The 27,886-nt window shown below is 37.9% G+C and overlaps 1 protein-coding gene across 2 annotated transcripts in view; it reads left to right on the top strand.

The window, feature by feature from the left end:
• LOC100402350 (CD302 antigen) overlaps nt 1-27,886 on the top strand; it is a 171,046-nt gene that overhangs the window by 79,116 nt on the left and 64,044 nt on the right. For both annotated transcript variants that reach the window (XM_002749408.7, XM_008998828.5), the window contains exons 24-29: nt 7,634-7,763; nt 9,020-9,246; nt 12,930-13,095; nt 14,329-14,496; nt 16,362-16,478; nt 27,089-27,283. In XM_002749408.7, the coding sequence (XP_002749454.3) occupies nt 7,634-7,763; nt 9,020-9,246; nt 12,930-13,095; nt 14,329-14,496; nt 16,362-16,478; nt 27,089-27,283 (1,003 nt within the window). The remainder of the gene's footprint in view (nt 1-7,633; nt 7,764-9,019; nt 9,247-12,929; nt 13,096-14,328; nt 14,497-16,361; nt 16,479-27,088; nt 27,284-27,886) is intronic.

Here is a 27,886-nt window from a genome sequence, read left to right on the forward strand (position 1 = left end):
CAGGACATAAATGAAGCTGGAAACCATCATTCTCAGCAAACTAACACAAGAATAAAAAGCCAAACACTACATGTTCTCACTCATAAGTAGGAGTTGAACAAGGAGAAATCATGGACACAGGGAGGGGAACATCATACACCAGGGCCATGGGGGTGTGGGGACCTATGGGAGGGATAGCATTAGGAGAAATGCCAAATGTAGGTGACAGGTTGATGGATGCAGCCAATCACCATGGCATGTGTATATGTAAAACTTGCGTGTTCTGCGCATGTACCCCAGATCTTAAAGTGCAATTTTTTAAAATGTCAGCCCTAATCTTAAACTTAAGACAGTTTAAACTTTTAAGCATAATCTATAATAGAAAATACATTCAAATCACCATCTAGTACATATATATAGGTATAATATTAAATTGAAACAAAAGTTTCAAGAAACAGTACTTACCCTTAGAGTTTATGCACTCTAATATTTTCATTCTCTTCTATTTTGTTCTATCCTCCTGTCTTATCCTATTCTTTGCTGTCCAATCCTACTATCTCCTATTCTGTTCTATTTCATTATCACAAATATTAGCCAAAATCCACTTAAGTGATTTCATGATCTACTAAATGAGTCTCAACCATATTTGAGCCCTAGTCCAGGGAATTACAATGAGTACTTTGGCGTCTTTCCTTTTTTTTTTTTTCTCGAGTGAGACTCTGTCACCAGGCTGGAGTGCAGTGAAGTGAACTCAGCTCACTGCAACCGCTGTCTCCTGGGTTCAAGTGATTCTCCTACCTCAGCCTCCAAAGTAGCTAGGATTACAGGTGCCTGCTGCCACACCCAGCTAATTTTTGTATTTTTAGTAGATACAGGATTTCACCACGTTGGCCAGAATAATCTTGATCGCTTGACCTTGTGATCCACCCACCTCAGCCTCCCAAAGTGCTGGAATTACAGGCGTGAGCCACCGTGCCTGGCCCAGCATCTTTTCTTTTAAGGCATTTCCATACATTGTTTTCTTCATATAAGTGAAATTATCGTATATACACTATTACTCTGCTTTTCTCAGTTTGTATTATATCATAAGTAGTTTCTTCAGCCATTAAAAGATCTACTTGATAAGCATTTTAATGGTTGCACAATATTTCTTTTTAAAAAAAAATTCTGTAGGTTATTAGAGAACAGGTAGTGTTTGGTTACATGAGTAGGTTCTTTAGCAGTGATTTGTGAGATTGTGGTGCACCCATCACCCAAGCAGTATACACTGCACTCAGTTTGTAGTCTTTTATCCCTCACCCCCTTCCCATCCTTTCCTCCTGGGTCCCCCAAAGTTCATTGTGTCATTCTTATGCCTTTGTGTCCTCATAGCTTAGCTCCTACTTATTAGTGAGAACTTATGATGTTTGGTTTTCCATTCCTGAGTTACTTCACTTAGAGAATAGTCTCCAATCTCATCCAGGTTGCTGTGAATGCCATTAATTCATTCCCTTTTATGGCTGAGTAGTATTTTGTCATATATACATATATATTCCACAATTTCTTTATCTTTATCCACTCGTTGATTGATGGGCATTTAAATTGGTTCCACATTTTTGTAATTGTGAATTGGATTGCACAATATTTCTTGATTGATATGCCATCGTTTACCTAACCAGTGCCGGGTATTAGATTGTTTACAGTTTTACACAATCATAAATAGTGCTGCAATGAACACCTTTGTGTATAATCTTTGCCTGTATTTCAAATTACCTCAAGAAAAATTTTGGAAGTCATGTAGCCAGATCAAAGGATATAAGTAGTTATAAAGCTCTGATTACCAGCTTGCTTCCAGAAAGACTTATGAATTTACTTTCCTATTCACACCATATCATGATTCCCCTTCTATCTTTACCAGCACATTATTAATTTCTAACATATATCAAGTAGTTAAGATGTGCCAGGCACTCTACTAATGTATCACATGCATTATTTCATTTAATTTGCCCACTAGCTATGAAATAGGGATGTTACCTGTGCCCCACCTTAGAAATGTGAAGACAGAGTCAGTAACTTGCCAGAGATCATGCAGCCTATGCATGCAGAGCCAGGGTTTAAATCTGGGTCTGGGTGGGTATGGTGGCTCACACTTGTAATCCCAGAGACTCTGGAGGTTGAGAGGGGGACAATTGCTTGAGCCCTGGAGTTCAAGGCTGTAGTGAGCAACAATTGCACCATTGCCTTCCAATGTGGGCAACAGAGCAAGATCCTCTCTCTAAAAAAATTTTTTTAATTAAAAGAGAAAAAAGGCTGGGCGCAGTGACTCACACCTGTAATCCTACCACTTTGGGAGGCCAAGGTGGGCAGATTGTCTGAGCTCAGGAGTTGGAGACCAGCCTGGGCAACACGGTGAAACCCCATCTCTACTAAATAATGTAAAAAAATAACTGGGTGTGGCAACATGCACATGTAGTCCCAGCTATTCGGGAGGCTGAGGCAGGAGAATGGCTTGAACCCAGGAGGTGGAAGTTGCAGTGAGCTGAGATCACATCATTGCACTCCAGCCTGGGCAACAGAGTGGGACTCCATCTCCAAAAAAGAAGAGAGAAAAAATATTTTTAAAGTTCCTTAGTCTGCAGAGCCAATGTCCTTTGCCTGTCTACAATATTACCTTTACTGAGCACTTTGCTTTTTAAAATTTTTCTTAATTTGGTAGTTTGATAGCATGTTTTTATTGATCTTTCTCTGATTTCTAATGAAAATAAACTTCAATAAGTTAAATAGTCATTCATAGTTCATCAAGTGTGAGTGTTCTTTTTCGTTGCAAATTTATCTATCAAACCCTTCATGTGTTTCTCACTGACTTTATTGACTTCAGAAATATCAAATATGCTGACCCAGTATTTCTTGTATTTATTGCAAATACTTTTCTAAGTTTTTTTGAGTGAATGCAAAAAATATTACAGAAATAAATTTTGACTATTTTTAATATGTTCAAATCTGTATATTTCCTTTTATTTTTCCTCTATTGCTTTTAGGTTAGAAAGTCCATCATGTAAATTATAAATATTAGTTAAACATATGCCCATATGGTCTTCTAGCTTTGTTTTAGAGGTTTCTTTTTTATTTATTTATTTTTATTTGAGTCAGAGTTTCGCTCTTGTTACCCAGGCTGGAGTGCAATGGTGCAATCTTGGCTCACCACAACCTCCGCTTCCTGGGTTCAGGCAATTATCCTGCCTCAGCCTCCTGAGTAGCTGAGATTACAGGCACATGCCCAGCTAATTTTTTGTATTTTTAGTAGAGACGGGGTTTCACCATGTTGACCAGGATGGTCTCGATCTCTTGACCTCGTGATCCACCCGCCTCGGCCTCCCAAAGTGCTGGGATTACACCGTGCCCGGCCGGTTGCTTTTTTTTTTTAATACAGGGTCTTACTCTGTCATCCAGGCTGAAGTGCAGTGGTACATTCATAACTTACTGTAACCTGGTCTCAAGTAATTTCGCCTGCTTGAGCCTTCCAAGTAGCTAGGACTGCAGGAGTGCACCACCATGTGCAACTAAATTTTTTAATTTTTTTGTAGAGACAGCATCTCATGATGCTGCCCAGGCTGGTCTGGAACTCCTGGCTTCAAGTGACCCTCCTGCATGGTCCTTCCAAAGTGCTGGGATTACAGGCAGGAGTCACTGCATCCAGCCTCTGTTTTGTTTTGTTTTGTTTTCCTTTCTGATAGCATATTATGTCCACGGTATATGATATGTGTTGTCAGTGTATACTTAATTCTTTTCCCTAATCCTAGCCACTTGTTCTAGTATCATTTATTGTATATACTTTCATTTGTTAAAAACAACATAGACCTGGGATAGCACTTTGGGAGGCTGAGACAGGAGGATCACTTGAGCCCAGAAGTTTGAGACCAGCCTGGGCAACACAACAAAACGCTGTCTGTGTTTTTTTGGTTTTTTTGCAAAGAGAAAACAATGTATCAATATAGGATGACTCTTTTATCATATATTAAGACTCTGTGTATATATGTATATATATGTGTCTGTGTATATATTTATATTTTATAATATTTAGATCAGTGTGGTAGCTATTTTTAAATATTTCTCATATATATAATGTGTGTATGTGTGCATGTAACATATGAATAGAGTCAGCCCTTCATATCCGTGGGTTGTGAATCTGGATTCAACCAACTACAGATGGAAAATATTTGAGAAAAAAAAATTTTGTAACCTACATTCTCCTGTATACTTAAATCATCTCTAGATTACTTATAATACCTACTACAATGTAAATGATATGTAAATAGTTGTTATACTGTATCTTTTAGGGAATAATGACAAAAAAGTGTACATATTCAGTATAGACAAAAAAAAAAATTTCTCAAATAGTTTCCATCTGCAATTGGTTGAATCCAGATTCAGAACCCATGGATGTGAAGGGCTGACTATATTATATGTTATGTACACACATACACACATTATATATATGAGAAATTTTTTTTTTGAGACGGGTCTTGCTCAGTCACCAGGCTAGAGTGCAGTGGCGTGATCTCGGCTCACTGCAACCTCTGTCTTTCACGTCCAAGTGATTCCCCTGCCCCAGCCTCCTGAGTAGCTGGGACTATAGGCGTGCACCACCACACCCAGCTAGTTTTTTGTGTTTTAGTAGAGATAGGGTTTCACCATGTTGGCCAGAATGGTCTCTATCTCCTGTCCTCGAGATCCACCCATCTCGGCCTCTCTCTCTGAATTTTTCATTAGGTTTTCTTGGGTTTTGTAATTAGGTAAACATAATATGCGACCAACAGTGCCCCTCTTTCCTGTAGTTACCTCTCTCATTTTCATTTCATGCCTCACTACATATGCTAGAATTTTCATAATTTCCATGCCAAATACCAGGAGCAGTAGTAGCCACCATCCTAGACTTGCTCTGGACCTCAACAGGACAGTCCTGCATGGTTAAATATTTTGTTGACTCTTGGTTTAAGATATCACATTCTATAACTAGCTTATTTAGAATGTTTAATCAGGAATGAGTACTGGGTTTTCTAAAACTTGTTTCCAGCATTTGTTGAAATTGCCATATAGTTTTTTTCCCCGTTAGGCCTGTTTCTATGTGGTATATTTTAGTAGATATTATATTAAACCATTTTTATATTCTTGTTATAAAATCTGGATGCTCGGTGTGGAATAATGTTTTACTATTCTACTGAATTATATTTCTTAGAATTTTACTTGGGAATGTGTTCATCTCTCTTCATGAAGTTAATTTTTATGCTATATTATCATTTTTTTTCTGATCATGTTAGCCTCATAAAAACTGGGTAGCTTTCCATCTTTTCTGTGTTCTGAAATTCTGGTTCAGCCTGGGGAATTATCTTTCCCTGAAAGTTTGGAGGAACGACCTACAAAATGTTAGAACACTTTTCAGAGAGCATTTTTTTATGTTTAAAACATTTTAAATTATTCCTTGTTTATAATTGACTCATAATCATTGTACCAATTTATCATGTGCAGTGTGATGTTTCAATACATGCATGCATTGTATAAATGATCCTATCAGGGTAATTACCATATTCCTCACTTTAAACATTGATTATTTCTTTGTAAAGATAACATTCAAAACCTTCTCTTCCATCCTGAATTATACACTACATTGTTCTTTTCAGAGATCATACTCTAATGATAAAGGAGTTTGGTGCAGCAGTGAAGGGCCCAAGCTCTGGAGTCAGATTGCCTGGGTTTGGATTCCAATTTGGCCATTTATTACGCCTTTGAAAGTTTACTTAACTTTTCTTAAGCCTCAATTTCTTATCTGCAAGCTCTGATACCATTGCACTACCTCCTAAGGTCAATGTAAGGATTATGTAAGATAATTTATTTAAAGCTTTAAATATAGTACAGATAGTAAAAAAAAAAAATAGCCATTATTAATTTTCCATTTCCTTCAGAGTTGTTGGTACATTTTGGTGTTTCCACTTTTCCTTATGACAATTATGTTAATTAGTATTTTTCAAGAAAGTTATCTATTTAATTTAGATTTTCAAATGTATTGAAGTTGTTTATGATATTTTTTAAATCTTCATTATCTTTGCTTGTATTTTTATTTTGCAGTATTTAGATTTTTACAAAAACATATGCATGTTATTGTTTTGTCCACTCTCTTCTCCGCCCTCTACCTCTATTGCTGGCCTGTGTTATGAATACTATTTCTACATTTTTCTATCCCATTTTGGGGGGGGGGGTTCTATTTTTGTTCATTTTCCAATATCCTATACTGAATTCAGTTCATAATTCCTTTTAAAAAAAGAGAATACATTTAATAATACACATAAAGTTTTTTGCCATACCTCTTTTGCCTCCACGGAAAGTTTTACCCATACCTCTTTTTTTGACATTTCTCATTTTATTCTTTCCTATCATTATTTTAGTTCAGTTTTGGTTTACTATTTACTGAGTAGCATTTTGTTTTATCAGTATCTCCTGGCATAAACTTACTTTTCTTATTTTTCTAAGTGTGATATGTTTCAAATATACAGAAAAGTATAGGGATAATATACTTGGAATACATTTTCATATCTAATGTTATCGATTCTGATCAGAAAATGAAATCTAGATACTTTTGTTTTAATATATGGATATTTTTATAGTGGACTAGTATAGGATCAAAGCTTTAAGGTATATTCTGTTATGTGGTACACAGTTAGTTGTTATAAAAAGTATATAAAAATCTAATAAGTTGAATTAATCATTATGATTTTGCTTACTTGAACTGTAGTCAAGTGTTAAATATTACTGGAGGTGTTTTGTCTTATTTATAACAGTTTATCTGTTTTATCAAGATTGCCACTATTCTGTTTTTTTATAAAGTTAATTGCCCTTTATCCATGCTTTGAAAGTTTATTAAGATTTTCTATTCAGGCGGGTATGGCTCATGCCTGTATTCCCAGCACTTTGGGAGGCTGAAGAGGGCAAATCACCTGAGGTCAGGAATTTGAGGCCAGCCTGACCAATATGAAACTGCATCTCTACTAAAAATACAAAAATTAGCCAGACATGGTGGTGCACACCTGTAATCCCAGCTACTTGGGAGGCTGAGACAGGCAAATTGCTTGAACCTGGTAGGTAAAGGTTGCAGTGAGCTCACATTGTACCACTGCATTCCAGCCTAGGCGACAGAGGAAGACTCCCTCTCAAAAACAAATATTTTCTTTAAAATGTCAGTCAGGATGGGTGCTGTGGCTCACGCCTGTAATCCTAGTACTTTGGAAGGCCGAGACAGGCAGATCACAAGGTCAGGAGATCGAGGCCATCCTGGCCAACATGGTAAAACTCCGCCTCTATTAAAAAGAAATACAAAAATTAGCTGGGTGTTGTGCTGTGTGCCTGTAATCCCAGCTACTCGGGAGGCTGAGGCAGAAGAATCGCTTAAACCAGGGAGTCAGAGGTTGCAGTGAGCTGAGATCACGCCACTGCACTCCAGCCTGGCGACAAAGCGAGACTTTGTCTCAAAAAAAAAGAAAAAAGAAAAGAAAATGTCATGGTCAAATCCTTTATGGAATTTTCTTATAGGGGGACAAATTCAATCTAGAATCTAAATTTTTCTTGCTAAGATCTTCAGACCATTGTTACATAATTGCTTGTATATATTTGCCTTTTTGTTTAGTTTTTCGATGAAGAGTCCCGCTACCACTGTGCCCTAATACTCAACCTCCAAAAATCACCTTTTACTGGGACATGGAATTTTACATCCTGCAGTGAACGCCACTTTGTGTCTCTCTGTCAGAAATATTCAGGTACCAATTATTATCTAGATAGCTATTGTACTTTATGCTATTAGATATATATAGTCACTTTCTATAGGGAGGGAGGGGAAAATGGGTTAAAAATTTACCTATTGGGTACAGTGCTTACCACCTGGGTCCAATACACCACATAACAATCCTGCACATGTACCACTGTATCTAAAATGAAAGCTGAAAAAAAATTAATACTATAAATGAATACATATTAATTTATAATCAAATGCCTTAAAATTTTATCATGGCTAAATCCTTATTGGCTTAGTGAGTCAGATTATATCAAATGGAATGTGATTTTTTAAAAAGATCATTGCCCTAATTAATTAATTGTATCTGATGGAATTTGTTAATAGCAGTTATCCTATTATAGTAATTGCATTTTGTTCTTTTTTCTACTCTGGCATTTTTTAGATTTTACTTTTTATTATGGGAAAAGGAGAAGAAAAAGCTTCACATTTTTAATTGAGTGAAGTATTGTGCATTAAGTCTAGTAATAGTATTTGCTGTCAAGTTTAGCATTAAAAATAAACAAATGGGCGTTTGAAACATTATAAACAGATCAGGGTCTATGCATTTCCATAATCCAAATAAAAGTAGAATGCATACTTAAAAGTAGGAACCACCATATTTTGAAAAAGATATTGTTTAAAAGGTATTACATTATTTTTCATTCATCACAATGTGTTCTTAACAAATGATTAAGAAAAAATTTTGTCATGTAATGAAAACTGTATGTGCTTTGGCAGAATTTTCTTTTTTTTGCTAAATTAATCTTCACCCATTTTTCTCATGTTTTTTACTGACTGCTTTATTAGCAAAGTACTATAAAGCAGTAATTCAATTACATCCTCTTGTGGGTGGTTTCTTAATTTCTTCATGCTAGCTCTCCCACATGAAAACTTTGTAAGGGGATACTTAATACAGTTGTTTCCTTGTTGAAGTAGTTCAAACAAAGAGGTATTTAGCACCAACATGACATGATAATACTGGTTACACTTATTTGCAGGTTTTCTCTTTCCTAAATCAGACAAAACAGAATTTTGTTCTGATTTTAGAAAACATTGCAGCGCATACATTTTACTTAAGATATACAGTAAGATCTACCTAATTTTATCACCCAAAATCCAAAATAAATAAATAGGTAAATAATATCTAAAGTAGATTGGTATGGGGAGAAATTTGAAAAAAAATTCCCGTAACTTGCAGGCTGAGGGGAAGGGCTTGTTGTTGTTGTTTTCTTTTACATACAGAAGTTAAAGGCAGACCGACCTTGCAGAATGCTTCAGAAACTGTAAAGTATCTAAATAATCTGTACAAAATAATCCCGAAGACCCTGACTTGGCACAATGCTCAAAGGGAGTGTCTGAAAAATAACATGCAGCTGGTGAGCATCACAGACTCTTACCAGCAGGCATTCCTCAGTGTGCAGGCGCTCCTTCAAAACTCTTCCTTATGGATCGGACTCTCCAGTCAAGACGTAAGTTTTCAGTCCCAACTGCCAGGACTGGGTGATGGAAAGTGACATTTTTTATTATGGGTAGCATCTCTCATATCAGACTAAAACAAACAGGGAGTTTTTATTTTGTTTTGAGACAAGGTCTCACTCTGTCACCCAGGCTGGAGTACAGTGGTGCAATCAGACTTCACTGCAGCCTTGACTTCCCAGGCTCAAGCGATCCTCTCACCTCAGCCTCCTGAGTAGCTGAGACTACAGGTACACATCACCATACCTGGCTAATTTTTGTATTTTTGGTTTTGCAATATTTATCCAAGCTAATCTCAAACTCCTGGATTCAAGCAGTCACCCACCTCGGCCTCTCAAAGTGCTGGGATTCTGGAGTTTGTGACCAGCCTGGCCAACATGGTGAAACCCTGTCTCTACTAAAAATACAAAAATTAGCCAGTTGTCACGTTGGGCGTCTGTAATCCCAGCTACTCGGGAGGCTGAGGCATAAGAATCACTTGAACCTGGGAGGCAGAGGTTGCAGTGAGCTGAGATCATGTCATTGCATTCCAGCCTGGATGACTGAGTGAGATTCAATCTCAAAATAAATAATAAATTAATAAATAAATTAAATAAACCCAGATCAAGCCGGAAGTTCGGGAAGCTGCTTACCCAGCCCTCATAGTCTCAACTGTTTCATAGCATTGCCTTTATTTGCTTTATCTTCAGTGTTGGAAATTCTGTGAAACGCATTGTTGTGTCTGTTGTGAGGAAGCAGTAAGTGATTACATTTCCTAGTTTCAGTCACCCTAAATCTTTTGAGACAAAAACAACATTGCAATGTAGAAAATTTGTCAAGAATAGTAAATTAAAACAACAAAATTAAAGTCACCTGTAATCCCAGTACCTAAAAATAAACATGATTCAATATTTTGACATGGCTCTTTCAAGTTATTTTTCTATGTATACATTTTTATATTTTAGACAACTGGGGTCAGACTATTTTGTAACTCCCTGCCACCCACCACTTAATGATTTCGGTCTTATTTCTTATCTTATTTTCAACCTTTACCTATGATTCTCTTTTCTTTTTTACACAAAATTTTAACATATTCTGTGTAGCTGTTTATATATCCTAATAGCTGCCTAAGTTTTTTGAACGTGACAAAATGTTAATAAATACTTTATATTGAAAGCAACAAGAAGATATTGAAAGCTTTTAAACAGAGTAGTAACAATATAAGACTTTACTTAGGTAGAAGACACTGTGTGGAAGTTTGAGGAGGATCAAGCCACTGGAGAGAGGAAGAGCAGTCATTTTTCTATAAATTCATGTAGGAAATGATGTTGGCCTTTGCAGTGTCTCAGGTGCAGCAGCTCTGGGTTATGTAAAGTGCAGTGTGTTCATGCAGTGGGTCACTCAAGTGAAGAAATAAAAATACATAGAATTTGAGGATGTCAAGAAGGCTTGGAAACCTGAACACAGGCATCCCAAGTCAATGACAGGGCCAGGAGGACAGAGCAAGACTTGGGACATCTTAGTAAATGGCAGGGAGGAGCAAGGCAGCCAAGTCCACAGTGAATGTCATGAGGAGTCTGCAGTGATACAAAGGAAATAATCCTCAAAGGAAATGACCAAAGGACATAAAAACATCTACTCCTTTCTCATAACCCTGTGGTATCTGAGAATAGAATATCAAATAGCCTTCCCCTGTGCGTGCTGAAAGATTATTCTCTTATAAAAGCCATATTTATATATTTATTTATTTAAGATTCAGGGGTTATATGTGCAAGTTTGTTCCAATATATATACTGTGGGATGCTGAGGCTTGGGCTTCAATTGAACCTTCATCCAAATAGTGAACACAGTACCCAATAGGTAGTTTTTCAACCCTTGTTCCACTGCCTCCCTCTCCACTTTTAGAGTCCCCAGACACTAACATTCCCATCTTTATGTCCATGTGTACCCAATATTTAGCTCCCACTTATGTAAGTAAGAACATGCGGTATTTGGTTTTCTGTTCCCGCATTGATTCACTTAGGATAATGTCCTCCAGCTATATTCATGTTGCTGTAAAGGACATTATTTTGTTCTTTTTTATGGTTGCACAATATGACATGGTCTATATGAGCTGCTATATTTTCTTGATACAATCCACTGTTGATGGGCATCTAGGTTGATTCCATGTCTTTGCTGTTGTGAATAGTGCTACAATAAACATATGAGCGAAGGTGTCTTTTGGTAGAATGATTCGTTTTCCTTTGGGTATATACCCAGTAATGGGATTGCTGGGTTGAATGGTAATTCTATTTTTGTTCTTTGAGCAATCTCCAAACTACTTTCCACAGGGGCCGAACTAATTTATAATCCCACCAACAACGTGTGAGCATTCCCTGGTAAAGCCAGGCTTAAATTAAGATCAAGAGTTTAATGAAAAGACATTTGTAGTCTTAATGTTTTGTATTCAGTAAAGAATAGAAGGTGTGGGATGAGTTATTTAGATGGAATGGAGATTCCAAAGGACCAGGGACAGAGGTTAGTGGGGAAGAAATGCTGGGCAGGATGGATGAGTGCAGGCAAAGTCACACTACCGAAGGGCCACTCTGGAGGCCACAATGGCTTAGGCATTAACTGGGTTAGGGTTAGGGTCTAGGATTACAGCTGGCTCTGGTCATGAACATTTCAGAATGAAGCAGCTAGTGGTGTTGAGGCTTGACTGTGTTGTTGTTTGTGGTTCACTAAGGAGACTGTGTGGCTTCATTCAATATTTCAAATAAACTAGTGATGTAGACTGCCTTGGGCCTCAGGAAAGCTTAGTTTAGTGGATCTGTTAGGCCAGCACCAGACCCACCAGTGAGTATGTAAGGCCTGGTGGTCTGGCAGCACCATGGGGAAGCTCAGAGAGGCCTGTACCCCACAATCCATCTCTAGGTACAGGTTGCATACCTTTAGTTTCTTCATCTCTAGGTACAGGAGATGGATTGTGGGGTACAGGCCTCTCTGAGCTTCCCCATGGTGCTGCAAGGACCTTCCCAGGGTATAAAGGCAGACATTCACAGACTTCTAGCACACAGTAGAATCTAGTGAATGAAGAAGCTTCTCTTCCCAATGACAAGTAGGAAAACTTCCAGCCCCATGAAATTAAATGTCACACTCTTTTCATTGATGGGGAATGGAAATTTGGAGAGGTGGGCACATGAAAGCTAGCAAGTGACTGAATTGGAATTCAAAACCAGGTAGGCTTAGCTCAATAGGCCCTATTCCCCTCTTCTGCTGCGCCGGGTTGTCACTGATCCAATCAGTGCCTGTAGTGATCTTCCCCCAGTTTAGCTTTCTGATTTCCAAGAACAAATGGTTCCAATTATGTGTGAGGCAGCACAGCATAATGGTTAGGACATAGACTCTAGGGATTGACAGCCTGGCTGAGAAACCCAGCACTATGGTTTGTATTCTGTGGAACATTGCACAAGTTGCATACCTTTAGTTTCTTCATCTTTAAAATGGAGATAATAATAGTACTTCTCTTATAAGGTTGTTACAAGGATTAGTAAACCAATATTTATAAAGCACAATGCTTGTTACATAGCAAGTGCTATGTAAACATGTATTAAATATAAAAGGAAATTAAAAATCATTAGATTGACCATGACAGTCAAAATAATACAAATGGATAACATGAATATTGCCACTTTAAAGGTATTTCTGCTCCTTACAGGATGAACTCAACTTTGGTTGGTCAGATGGGAAACGTCTTCATTTTAGTCGCTGGGCTGAAACTAATGGGCAACTTGAAGACTGTGTAATATTAGACACTGATGGATTCTGGAAAACAGCTGATTGTGATGACAATCAACCAGGTGCTATTTGCTACTATGCAGGAAGTATGTAAATTTCAGATATTTTAATTCTTAAATTATTAACAGCCTTATAAGTGGTAGAATTTCTGGGGAGTGGTTTTGTAAAATCTGGTTTTGGAATTGTGAAGAAATTATAATCATGTCTTTGTATTCAAGGAGAATTATATATTAACTATATTATTATTAATGAGTTTTTTAAGCATGTTTTATTTTTATGTCAGTTGACAATGGGGATTAACACTTTAAAGTCCCATTATTACTCTACCTCTTTCTGAGTATATTTATACCTATAGAAAGCTTACATTTGTGAGAGTTCTTTTGTGATTCATAATATCACCAACTAACATGACTTTTATGAATCACTCTTAAGATTCTGTTGGTTGTAAGTAACAGCAACCATCTCAAGGTAGCTTAAAACAAGGGGAAATTTAGGATCCCCAAAACAGGGATAAAGCGGAACCTATAATTGGAGATGAGTTGCAAATTTCTAAATTTCACTTTGTAAATTAGAGAAAATCTCATAAACTTAGCCTGAGTCAGAGGAAAGTGTTTTTACAACTGTCAAGGTCATATTTGTCTGTTTCTGGTAGAAAGAAGATGCTACTTCATGGATGAAGGAATTATCGTGATAGGGGAGAGATACTGAGTGATCTCTACTGCATATCAAACCAGTTTAATTTATTTGAGTGGAATATGTCTATATTTGCATCTTTGTGAATGTATGGCTTTTTAATAAAATGGAAGATTATAATCAGATATTATAGATATCAGATTTTAAATCATATTTCTGTTTGACCTGGTTAAAGCAATAACTTATTTAGAACATCAAGTGTTTCATTTAAATAAATGTTCCTATAAAATTAATAGTGTCAGTAGACAGAAACTGAAAATGAATTCTCAAAGTTATAGTTAGGTGACTTTTAATAATAAATATGTTTGTACAGTATCTCTGGGGTGTCCCTTGTACTTGACATTTGGTAATGCAGGAAGAGAGAAACTGCATTTAACCTAATAGCACCTCATTTTTCACATTCTTCCATGCCACAGCAGGGGTAAGAAAATTGTGTCACGTAATTTCCTTCCTATAGAAAGCTGGCTTTTTGTATGCTATGTCTGAGTATAAACAGAGAACAAGCTTCACCAGGATATTACTTCTTGGCTTCCTGAGTATTTCCTAAAAATCAAGCCTAATGACTGTGAACAGGATTTAACATACTTATCTCAAATTAGAATTCTTGCCATTAACTCTTTTTCTAGATGAGACTGAAAAAGAGGTCAAACCAGTTGACAGTGTTAAATGTCCATCTCCTATTCTAAATACTCCATGGATACCATTTCAAAACTGTTGTTACAATTTCATGATAACAAAGAATAGACATACGGCAACAACACAGGATGAAGTTCAGTCTAAATGCCAGAAATTGAGTAAGTATTTTATTAGTCTGTTCTCACACTGCTATAAGGACATACCTGAGACTGGGTTTAATGGACTCACAGTTCTACATTGCTGAGAAGGCCTCACACTCATGGCAGAAGGCAAAGGAGAAGCAAAGGCACATCTTACATGGCAGCAGGCAAGAGGCATGTGCAGGGGAACTGCCCTTTTTAAAACCATCAAATCTCATGAGGCTTACTCACTATCATGAGAACAGCATAGGAAAAACCCAGCCCCATGATTCAATTACCTCCCACCAGGTCCCTCCCATGACATGTGAGAATTATGGGGAAGCTACAATTCAACATGAGATTTGGATGGAGATGCCGCCAAACCATATCAAGTATACTATACTCTCCTTACTTATTGTATTTTGCTAACTAACAAAATATTTCCTGTGTTGTAAATATTTCTAATTAGCACTAGTAACTAGATGTCAAGAATATTCATCTCCTAATATCTACATTATCAGTGACAAAGTGTTAAAATTTGTGTTTAGTTAAAATGGAGAGTATAGGCATAACTCCTTTCTTTACTCATCCATTCAAGAACTAGTCTATGTTTGTATGGAAGGTGGGTTCTCCTTTAAAAGGAAAAGAAATAGGCACAGTGGCTCAGGCCTGTAATCTTAGTTCTTTGAAAGGCTGAAGTGTGAGGATTGCTTGATGCCAGGCATTCAGGACCAGCCTGGGAACATAGTGAGACCTTCTCTCTACAAAAATTAAAAGCATGGCAGCACATGCCTATAGTTCTAGCTACTTGGGAGGTTAAGGAGGGAGGATTGTTGAGCCCAAGAGGTTGAAGCTGCAGTGAGCTGTAATTGCACCACCTGCACTCCAGCTTGGATGGCAGAAGGAGACCCTATCTCCAAAAAAGAGGAAGGGGGAAAGACATGACAACACAAGAGAGCAGAGTACTGGACATTAAATCAGGCTATGCTGTGGGGAAGTGAAAATTGGTTAGTTGGAGTGGTCAAAAGCTTAGATATGCCACAAAGCAGCAGCTGTGATTAAAGGAGTACACATTTCACACTTTCAGCTCTCAAGAGTCTTCAGATAATTCCTATGAGAGCCACTAAAGATTTGTGACTTCTGAATGATGGAACTGTTGGAACCAATGGAACTATGAACTTTGTGGACGTTCCTATAGAAAATATCAAACCATTATTCCCAAAAGTTTGCTCTGTATAACACTAGTCTTGAGAGATGTTCTGCAAAAAATCCTTAGAAGAAGGATGAAAAAATAACCAACGAAAAAGAAAAACGTTGAGAAATACTAGACACCGTAGCCTCCTGTTGGACATTAACAAATGTACATTAACATATACTTTAAGAAATACTGGTGTAAATAAACTAGTTTAACTTTGTTTAAACCACTGATTGCAAACTTTTTTTTAATCCCTGTAGATCTTTTCTGCAACTTTCTTGTTAATTTTGTGAGGAACACCCTTTGGAAAATATTAAGCCTTTTTAACCCTCATAGTGATAACCAAGGAAAAGGAAGATCTGTCTTATAGCCCAGCAGTCCCCAACCTTTTCGGTACTGACTTATACCAACTGAAAATTATCTTTAAATAGGGGGAAGTGAAGCGAATTAATGTTTTATATTCTCTACTCAACTACTAGTTTTCTATTATACCATAAGACAAAATTTGACATCAAAACATTTGAAAACTCCTTAATCTATTCATTTTAGTAAAATGGATATTTTTAATTTATATATCTTCTAATTTTCCAATACTGTTTAGGTTTTAGAGTATTATATTAAACTGGGAACTAAAATGTTTTAAATCTATCAAATAAAATAAAATGTTCTGGATAAGTGATTATTACAATGATTATTTTTTATTTAACAGATCCAAAAGCACATATTCTGAGTATTCGAGATGAAAAGGAGAATAACTTTGTTCTTGAGCAACTTCTATACTTCAATTATATGGCTTCTTGGGTCATATTAGGAATCACTTATGAAAGTAAGTTGTAAATCCGTCAATTTTCTATTTGTTTTTGGACTTCATTATAACCTATTTATCAAGCTATAGTTCTTCAAAGTACATATCTATCAATACATGAAAGTATAATTATGTACTTGACTTACATAAATACCAAGGCAATTTTTGTGTCTCTGCTCTGCCATTAACATACCTTTATCATTGAATTTAAAGTCAAATGGTAGAAAATAATTTTCTGAATTAGTTTGTTCTCACACTGCTACAAAGAACTACCTGAAACTGGGTAATTTATGAAGAGGATTGAGTCACAGTTCCACAGGCTGTACAGAAAGCATGGCTGGGAAGCCTCAGGCAACTTACAATCATGTCAAAGGCAAATGAGAAACAAGCACGTTTTACTATGGTGGAGCAGGAGACAGTGAAGGGGGAGGGGCAACCCACTTTTGAACAACCAGATCTCATGAGAACTCATTATCACGAGATGTTCACCTCCATGATTCAATCACCTCCCACTAGGCCCCTCCTCCAATGCTAAAGATCATTAATTCAACATGAGATTTGGGTGGGGACACAGAGCCAAACCATATCAATTTTCTTTTTGTCACTCTTTCGTCTAGCAACTCAAGACTAACTAAAAATTATCAACATCTCCTATAAATCTTCAATACTGATTTTATGTTTCCACTAACTGTGAGATGAGCGAGAACAGAATCACTCTTCTATTAATGTTGCACCTTTGGGTTTATAACCCTGGCTTGGGTTATATTGGCTTAATAAGCATTAGAAAAATGAGACACATGTCCAGTCACAGTGGCTCACGTCTGTAATCCCAGCACTTTGACTTAATTTACATCGAAAAGTCACTGTTTTGGGTTACTTTCATATACTTATAGAATATTTAATTGTTTATTTGGCACCTACACAAAGAATTTTGCTTTTTAAAATATTTTTGGCGGATTCAAGATGGCACTGTAGGAACAGCTCAGGATTGCAGCTACCAGTGAAATGCAGAGGATGAGTGGACACCGCATTTCCAGACGGATCTTTATTGCCCACAGACCAGGAGATTCCCAGGTGGAGGAGTCCCATGGGTCACCAGCACTGCTGTTTTGGCCAGCGCTGCAGCACAGTGGCTCTCTGTACAAAATACACTGGTCTGGTTGCCCTGTTGAACTGGCAATTGGAGATCCAGGAAGGCAGATTAGCCCATTCAGCTGATTAAATGGTACTGAAACATAAAGCCAGGCCAGGACATTCCCAGGCAGTGACATTGTTTCAGCCAGCACAGTGGGTCGCCGCACGGGAAATCACACAGATCCCGGCACCCTTTCAGCAGGCAACTGGAACACCTGGTAGAGAGTCAACCGTTCAACTTAAAAAAAAAAAAATGGGCTCTGAGGCAGGGAGCCAGGTAATAAGGCTCAGCGGGTCCCACGCCCACAAAAACAAACAAACAAAAAAACAGCAATTGGAAACGCCCAGGGTTGAGAGTTTCACGGCAAGCATAGCTAAAACTGGGACGGCCCAGCTCTGTGGGGGAGGGGCATCCACCATTACTGCGGCACTCCACCCCTACGGAGGTAGTCTGCCATTGCTGATGCAGCCTGCCGTTGCCGAGACAACTCACCATAACAAAGAGAGTCCGCCATTACAGAGGAGGGCCAACATTGCCGAGGCAGTTCTAACCACACCCATACAAACAGGACTGCAGGGAAATACACACAGCAGCAGGGCAGAACCAGCAGCAGGGCGGAATCCACAAAGCTTCTGCAAAGCTTCAGCAAAGCCTCTGCAGGCAGTGACTTGCTGGGCAGGACAGCCCGGGAAAAAAAAAAAAAACAGCAATATAACAGATACTCATAATTAAAACCCTAACTCCCCGGGACAGAGCACCTGGGGAAAAAAATGGGGATTTATGAGTTCTGCTGCAGCAGACTTAAACATACCTGCCTAGCAGCTCTGAATGAACAATGGAGGTCACAGCTCAGCACTTGAGCTCCTATAAAGAACAGACTGTCTCCTCAAGCAGCTCCTTGACCCCCGTATATCCAAAGAGTCACCTCACAAAGGACTGATCAGACTGACACTTGGCAAGCATCATTCTGGGACAAAGATAGCAGAAGAAACTTGTAGCAACCATTACTGTTCTGTAGCTGCTGCAGTTGATCCCCAGGCAGGCAGGGCCTGGAGTGGACCTCAGCAGTCCTACAGCAGAGGGGCCAGACTGTTAGAAGGAAAACTAAGAAACAGAAATAACTCCATCATCAACAATCTGGACGACCACTCAGAGACCCAATCTGAAAATCAGCAACTACACAGACGACAGGTGGATAAATCCACAAAGATGGGAAGAAACCAGCACAAAAAGGAGGAAAACACCTGAAACCAGAACACCTCGCCTCCTACAAGGGATCACAACTCCTCACCAGTAAAGGAACAAAGCTGGATGGAGAATGAGTGAGGTGAAATGACGGAATCAGACTTAGAAGGTGGGTAATGAGGAACTTCTGTGAGCTAAAAGAACATGTTCTAACTCAATGCAAAGAAACTAAGAACCTTGAAAAAAGATTTGAGGAGATGATAACAAGAATGGACAACTTAGAGAGGGATATGAGTGAATTGATGGAGCTGAAAAACATAACACAAGAACTTCACGAAGCATGCACAAGTTTCAACAGCCGAATTTACCAAGCAGAAGAAAGAATATCAGAGGTCAAAATTCAACTCAATGAAATAAAATGAGAAGGCAAAATTAGAGAAAAAAGTGCAAAAAGGAATGAACAAAGTCTCCAAGAAATGTGGGACTATGTGAAGAGACCTAATCTACATTTGATAGGTGTACCTGAATGTGACGAAGAGAATGAATCCAAGCTGGAAAATACACTTCAGGATATTATCCAAGAAAACTTCCCCAACATAGCAAGGCAAGCCAGTATTCAAATCCAGGAAATACAGAGAACACCACAAAGATATTTCTCAAGAAGAGCAACCCCAAGGCACATAATCGTCATATTCACCAGGGTTGAAATGAAGCAGAAAATGCTACAGGCAGCCAGACAGAAAGGTCAGGTTACCCACAAAGGGAAGCCCATCAGACTCACAGCAGATCTCTTGGCAGAAACCCTACAAGCCAGAAGAGAGTGGGGGCCAATATTCAACATCCTTAAAGAAAAGAACTTTCAACCCAGAATTTCATATCCAGCCAAACTAAGCTTCATAAGTGAAGGAAAAATAAAATTCTTTGCGAACAAGCGAGTACTCAGAGATTTTGTCACCACCAGACCTGCTTTATAAGAGCTCCTGAAAGAGGCACTACACATAGAAAGGAACAACCAGTACCAGCCATTCCAAAAACATACCAAATGCTAAAGAGCATCAACAATATGAAGAATCTGCATCAACTAATGAGCAAAACAGCCAGCTAGCATCAAAATGGCAGGATCAAATTCACACGTAACAATATTAACCCTGAATGTAAATGGGCTAAATACACCAATCAAAAGACACAGACTGGCAAACTGGATAAAAAGCCAAAACCCATTGGTGTGCAGTATCCAGGAAACCCATCTCACATGCAAGGATACACAAAGGCTCAAAATAAAGGGATGGAGGAAGATTTACCAAGCAAATGGAGAGCAAAAAAAAGCAGGCATTGTAATTCTCATCTCTGATAAAATGGACTTTAAAGCAACAAAGCTCAAAACAGACAAAGAAGGACATTACATAATGGTAAAAGAATTGATACAACAAGAAGAGCTAACGATTTTAAATATATATGGACCCAATACAGGAGTACCCTGATATACAAGGCAAGTTCTTAATGACTTACAAAGAGACTTAGACTCCCACACAATAATAGTGGGAGACTTTAACACTCCACTGTCAATATTAGACAGATCAAGCAGACAGAAAATTAACAAGGATATTCAGGACTCGAACTCAGACCTGGAACAAGCAAACCTGATAGACATTTACAGAACTCTCCATCCCAAATCCACAGAATATATATTCTCCTCAGCACGACATCACACCTACTTGAAAATTGACCACATAATCGGAAGTAAATCACTCCTCAGCAAATGCAAAAGAAAGGAAATCGTAACAGTCTCTCAGACCACAATGTGATCAAGTTAGAACTCAGAATTCAGAAACTAACTCACAACCGCACAGCTTCATGGAAACTGAACAACTGGCTCTTGAATGTTGGCTGGATAAACAATGAAATGAAGGCAGAAATAAAGAAGTTCTTCGAAACCAACGAGAACGAAGACAGAACATGCCAGAATCTCTGGGACACATTTAAAGCAGTCTCTAGAGGAAAATATATAGCAATAAGTGCCCACATGAGAAGAGTGGACAGATCCAAAATTGACACCCTATCATCAAAATTCAAAGAGCTAGAGGAGCAAGATCAAAAAAACTCAAAACCTAGCAGAAGACAAGAAATAACTAAGATCAGAGCAGAACTGAAGGAGATAGAGACACAAAAAACCCTTCAAAAAATCAATAAATCCAAGAGCTGGTTTTTTGAAAAGATCAACAAAATAGACCACTAGCCAGATTGATAAAAAAAGAAAAGAAAGAATAACCAAATAGATGCAATAAAAAACGATAAAGGAAAATCACCACAGATTCCACAGAAATTCAAACCATCATCAGAGAATATTACAAACAACTCTATGCACATAAACTAGTAAATCTGGAAGAAATGGATAAATTCCTGGACACTTGTGTCCTCCCAAGCCTAAACCAAGAAGAAGTCAAAACCATGAATAGACTAATAACAAGATCTGACGTTGAGGCAGCAATTAAGAGCCTGCCACACAAAAAAAGCCCAGGTTCAGATGAGTTCACAGCCGAATTCTACCAGACACAGAAAGAGGAACTGTTACCATTCCTTTTGAAACTATTCCAAATAATCCAAAAAGAGGGAATCCTTCCCAAATCATTTTATGAAACCAACATCATTCTGATACCAAAACCTGGCAGAGACCCAACAAGAAAAGAAAACTTCAGGCCAGTATCCATGATGGACATAAAAGCAAAAATCTTCAATAAAATACTGGCAAACCAATTGCAACAGCACATCAAAAAGCTTATCCACCATGATCAAGTAGGATTCATCCCAGGGATGCAAGGCTGGTTCAACATACACAAGTCTATAAACGTAATTCACCACATAAACAGAACCAAAGACAAAAACCACATGATTATCTCAATTGATGCAAAGATGGTCTTTGACAAAATTCAACAGGCCTTTATGCTAAAAACCCTCAATAAACTAGGTATTGATGGAACGTATCTCAAAATAATAAAAGCTATTTACAACAAACCAACAGCCAATATCATACTGAATGGGCAAAAACTGGAAGCATTCTCTTTGAAATCTGGCACTAGACAAGGATGCCCTCTCTCACCACTCCTTTTCAATGTAGTACTGGAAGTTCTAGCCAGAGCAATCAGGCAAGAAAAAGAAATAAAGGGTATTCAAATAGGAAAGGTGGAAGCCAAATTGTCTCTATATGCAGATGACATGATTGTATATCTAGAAAATCCGATCCCTTCTGCCCAAAATCTCCTGAAACTGATCAGCAACTTCAGCAAAGTCCCAGGATACAAAATCGGTGAGCAAAAATTACAAGCATTCCTATACACCAATAACAGACTTAAAGAGAGCCAAATCAAGAATGAACTGCCATTCACAATTGCTACAAAGAGAATAAAATACCTAGGAACACAACTAACAAGGAACATAAAGGACCTCTTCAAGGAGAACTACAAACCACTGCTCAACGAAATAAGGGAGGACACAAACAGATGGAGAAACATTCCACGTTCATGGTTAGAAAGAATTAATATCGTGAAAATGGCCATATTGCCCAAAGTAATTTGTAGATTCAATGCTATCCCCATCAAGCAACCAATGACCTTCTTCACAGAACTGGAAAAAACCACCTTAAACTTCATATGGAACCAAAAGAGAGCCCATATAGCCAAGTCAATTCTAAGCAAAAAGAACACAGCAGGAGGCATCACACTACCTGACTTCAAAGTATACTACAAGTCTACAGTAATCAAAACAGCATGGTACTGGTACCAAAACAGAGATATAGACCAATGGAGCAGAACAGGGGCCTCGGAGGCAACACAACATATCTACAACCATCCGATCATTGACAAACCTGACAAAAACAAGCAATGGAGAAGGATTCCCTGTTTAATAAATGGTGTTGGGAAAACTGGCTAGCCATGTGCAGAAAGCAGAAACTGGACCCCTTCCTGACACCTTACACTAAAATTAACTCTAGATGGTTTAAAGACTTAAGCATAAGACCTGGCACCATAAAAACCCTAGAAGAAAATCTAGGCAAAACCATCCGGGACATAGGAGTAGGCGAGGACTTCATGACCAAAACACCAAAAGCACTGGCAAAAAAAAGCCAAAATAGACAAATGGGACCTAATCAAACTCCACAGCTTCTGCACGGCAAAAGAAACAGTCATTAGAGTGAATCGGCAACCAACAGAATGGGAAAAAATGTTTGCAGTTTACCCATCTGACAAAGGGCTGATATCCAGAATTTACAAAGAACTCAAACAGATTTACAGGAAAAAAACAAACAAGCCCATTCAAAAATGGGCAAAGAATATGAACAGACACTTTACAAAAGAAGACATACATGAGGCCAACAAACGTATGAAAAAATGCTCATCATCACTGGTCATTAGAGAAATGCAAATCAAAACCACATTGAGATACCGTCTCATGCCAGTTAGAATGGCGATCATTAAAAAATCTGGAGACAGCAGATGCTGGAGACGATGTGGAGAAATAGGAACACTTTTACACTGCTGGTGGGACTGTAAATTAGTTCAACCATTGTGGAAGACAGTATGGCAATTCCTCAAGGACCTAGAAATAGAAATTCCATTTGACCCAGCAATCCCATTACTGAGTATATATTCAAAGGACTATAAATTGTTCTACTATAAGGACACATGCACGCGAATATTCATTGTAGCACTGTTTACAATAGCAAAGAGCTGGAACCAACCCAAATGCCCGTCAATGATAGACTGGACAGGGAAAATGTGGCACATATACACCATGGAATATTATGCAGCAATCAAAAATAATGAGTTTGTGTCCTTTGTAGGGATATGGATGAATCTGGAGAACATCATTCTCAGCAATCTGACACAAGAACAGAAAATGAAATACCTCATGTTCTCACTCATAGGCGGGTGATGAACAATGAGAACACATGGACACAGGGAGGGGAGCACTACACACTGGGGTCTATTGGGGGAATAGGGGAGGGACAGCGGGGGGGGTTGCTGGGGAGGGATAGAATGGGGAGAAATGCCAGATGTGGGTGAAGGGGAGGAAGGCAGCAAATCACACTGCCACGTGTGTACCTATGCAACTATCTGGCATGTTCTGCACATGTACCCCAAAACCTAAAATGCAATAAAAAAAAAAGAAAGAAAAAAAACATTTTTGACTTTTCAGTAGCAGAGCCATGAATAGAAATTACCGTAAGTCACTGTTTTTTGTTACATTGATATACTTAATAGAATATTTAATTATTTATTTGGCACCAATGCAAAGAATTTTGCTTTTTAAAACATTTTTGACTTTTCAATAGCAGAGAGCCATGACTAGAAATTACTATGAGAAACCACAGTATGTCAACTGAGAGATCTATTAAGCCAAGTGAAAATGTGACTTTTTCACATATATTGTTCAGAAAATTGATAAGTTTGAAGTTTGGAAGAGGGGAAGAGGAACTGAGAGACATGAGATGATATACAGCAGCCAACAAGAGCCACATGGTGTGTGCAGTGCTTCTAATTTGCCATTGCTGCAGACAGATGTTTAGGGGTCTTGCCTTGGGAGATTGTAATCAGTGAAAAGTAGAAATAACCAGGACAACATTGGGTATGTGCAGGTAGTGATGGCATCACTCTTTATACCAATTTATAATTTTAATAGACCTAGCACCTTTTTTTAAAGCTTTATTGCAACCATCACTACCCCAAAAAGAAACACAATACATATTAGCATTCCCTCCCCGTCTCCCAGTCCTCAGCAACCACTGATCTACTTTCTGTCTCTACAGATTGCCTGAATATGAAATTTTGGACATTTTATGTAAAAGAGAGCATACAATGTGTGATTTTTATATGTGACTGGCTTTTCCCATTAGTATAAAGATTTTAAGGTTTATTCATATTGTAACATGTATCAGTACATTATTCCTTTTTGTGACTAAGATTCTATTCTATAGATGTAATACATTTTATTTATCCTGTATCCATTTATGGACATTTAGGTAAATTTTCATTTATGGACATTTTAAGTCATTTTCAGTTATTATGTATAATCCTTCTCTGAACATTCACTACAAGTTTTTGTGTGAACATGTTTCTATTTATCTTGGGTAAACCCCTAGGAAAGGAATTGCTGCATCTTTTGTTTAACCCTTTAAAGAGCTACTAGGTCGTTTTCCAAAGCAGCTATACCAGTTTCCATTCCCAGTGAATAAGAGTACTGATTTCTCCATATCTATGCCAATATTTGTGTGTTTTTCATTATAGCCATCCAAGTGAGTATGAAATGATATCTCACTGAGATTTTTTTTTTTTTTTTTGGAGACAGAGTTTCACTCTTGTTACCCAGGCTGGAGCGCAACCTCCGCCCCCTGGGTTCAGACAATTCTCCTGCCTCAGCCTCCTGAGTAGCTGGGATTACAGCCGCGCACCACCATGCCCAGCTAATTTTTTGTATTTTTAATACAGACGGGGTTTCACCACATTGACCAGGATGGTCTCGATCTCTTGACCCCGTGATCCACCTGCCTCGGCCTCCCAAAGTGCTGGGATTACAGTCCTGAGCCCCCATGCCCAGCCCCTCATTGGGATTTTAATTTCATTTCCCTAATGGCTAATGATGTTAACCATCTTTTCATGTGCTTATTGATATTTGTATATCACCTTTAGAGAAATACCTATTCAGATCTTTTGCTTATTTTTAAAATTGAAACTTTTTATTGTTGAGGTGTAAGAATTCTTTATATATTCTGGATATAAGTCCCTTGTCTGATAAATAATTTGCAAATAATTTCTCCCATGACTTACAGCACAAAAGCATTTTCATTTTGTCATCTGTGCATATGTTAGAAGGCTTTGCTTATTCCAAGGTTCTGAAGACTTACTCCTGTTTTCTTTTTCTTTCTTTCTTTTTTTTTTTTTTGCGACAAAGTTTTGCTCTTGTCACCCAGACTGGAGTGTTGCAGTGGCATGATCTCAGCAAACTGCAGCCTCCACCTTCAGGCAGTTCTCCAGCCTCAGCCTCCCAAGTAGCTGGGATTGCAGGTACCCACCATTATGCCTGGCTAATTTTTGTATTTTTAGTAGAGACAGGGTTTCACCATGTTGGCCAGGCTGCTCTCAAACTCCTGACCTCAGGTAATCCATCCACCTCAGCCTCTTAAAGTGCTTCAATTACAGGTGTGAGCCACTGTGCCCAGCCTCCTATGTTTTCTTCTAAGGGTTTTATAGCTGTAGCTCTTGCATTTATGTTTGCAATCTACTCTGAGTTAATTTTTGTGTGTGGTGAAAGGAAGGAGTCCAACTTAATTTTTTTTTTTTATTTGCATGTGGATATCCAGTTTAGAAGACTATTCTTTCCCCACTAAATTATTTTGGCATCCTTCTTAAAAATCAGTTGACCATAAGTATGCACAATTCTGTAGAGTTTATGTCCAGAGAAGAGATTTCTGTGGCTAATTTTATAACTTATTAATCATGTTTTAAATAGATAAAATAGTTATGTTAATTTCCATTGCAACTACATATATATGAGAAAATAATATTTTTGTATTTAAATAGGTTTTTGGGGAACAGGTGGAGGTTAGTTACATAGATAAGTTCTTTAGGGTTGATTTCTGAGATTTTGGTGCACCCATTACCTGAGCAGTGTACACTGTACACAGTGTATAGTCTTTTATCCCTCACCTCCTCCCACCCTTCCCCCAGAGTCCCCAGAGTTCATTGTATCATTCTTATGCCTTTATGCCTTTGCATCTCATAGTTTAGCTCCCACTTGGTGAGAACACACAATGTTTGGTTTTGGTTTTCCATTCCTGAGTTACTTCACTTAGAATAATGGTCTCCATTTCCAAACAGGTTGCTGTGAATGCTATTATTTCATTCCTTTTTATGGCTGAGTAGTATTCCATGGTACATACATACCACATTTTCTTTATCTACTCATTGATTGATTGAAATTTGGGCCGGTTCCATATTTTTGCCCTTGTGGATTGTGCTGCTATAAACATGCATGTGTAAGTGTCTTTTTCAGACGTGACCTCTAGAAAAGAATAACAAAAATAACAAAATGTTATTCCTGAAGGATGGTGGAATTATAGGTCAATATTTATAGTTTATATTAATATTCAAATTTAAAATAAGCATAATTTACTATTATAATCAGAAAATATCTTAAAGGGTTATACATAATCATACAACCTTTTAGAAGGTTGGGAAAAGATGAAATCTTAACTGCATAACTGTAATTCAAGTCTTGATTTAATCTCTAAGCATAGGAAAAAATGTTTCTTCTCTAGATAATTCTCTTATGTGGATTGATAAGACCGCACTGTCATATACACACTGGAGAGCAGGAAGACCAACTATAAAAAATGACAAGTTTTTGGCTGGCTTAAGTACTGATGGCTTCTGGGATATTCAAACCTTTAATGTTATTGAAGAAATACTTTATTTTCACCAGCACAGCATTCTTGCTTGTAAAATTGAAATGGGTAAGTATAGTAATATAGGGTTTTCTTTCACTCCAGGGAAAGAATATAAGGCTATTAGTTCCACCAGTGAGAATCATACAATCGAATATTTCCTCTGTATACAGTCCTGTGCAAGGTGCTACAGAGGTTACTGAGGAAGTAAAAGACATGGGTCCTGCTGTCAAGGTTTTGACCCTAGGAGTAAAATGTACTTGGGGAAGCAGTATTAAATTCCTTAGAAATGTTTTATGTAAATTAGTCTTAGATTATTTGATACAGACCTAAATTGTAGGGAAGTCAAAACTGATACATTGGAAAAGAGGGGGAAAAAAAAAAGAAAGCCTTCAAGAAGAGGTGAAACTTGGTTGGGCTTTGAAAAATGGATAGAGTTTATATAAATAAAGTATTTGGGGGAAGAGTTTTGTCATTCCAGGCAAAGTGAATGTCTCTCAACCTTGCCTCATCTTTAAATAAATCTAATTTTCAATACATGTTAGTTTTAATTTTTTCACAGCTTAAAAACTGTTAATTATTACCACTGTGCCCTAAAACTGTCATTACTCCCACTGTGCCCTAAGCTGTCTGCTCACAGGGAGCCTGTAACAGTGGTGTGCTGGCTAATCA

The sequence above is a fragment of the Callithrix jacchus genome, chromosome 6 (assembly GCF_049354715.1).
Source record: "Callithrix jacchus isolate 240 chromosome 6, calJac240_pri, whole genome shotgun sequence".
Classification (NCBI taxonomy): domain Eukaryota; kingdom Metazoa; phylum Chordata; class Mammalia; order Primates; family Cebidae; genus Callithrix; species Callithrix jacchus.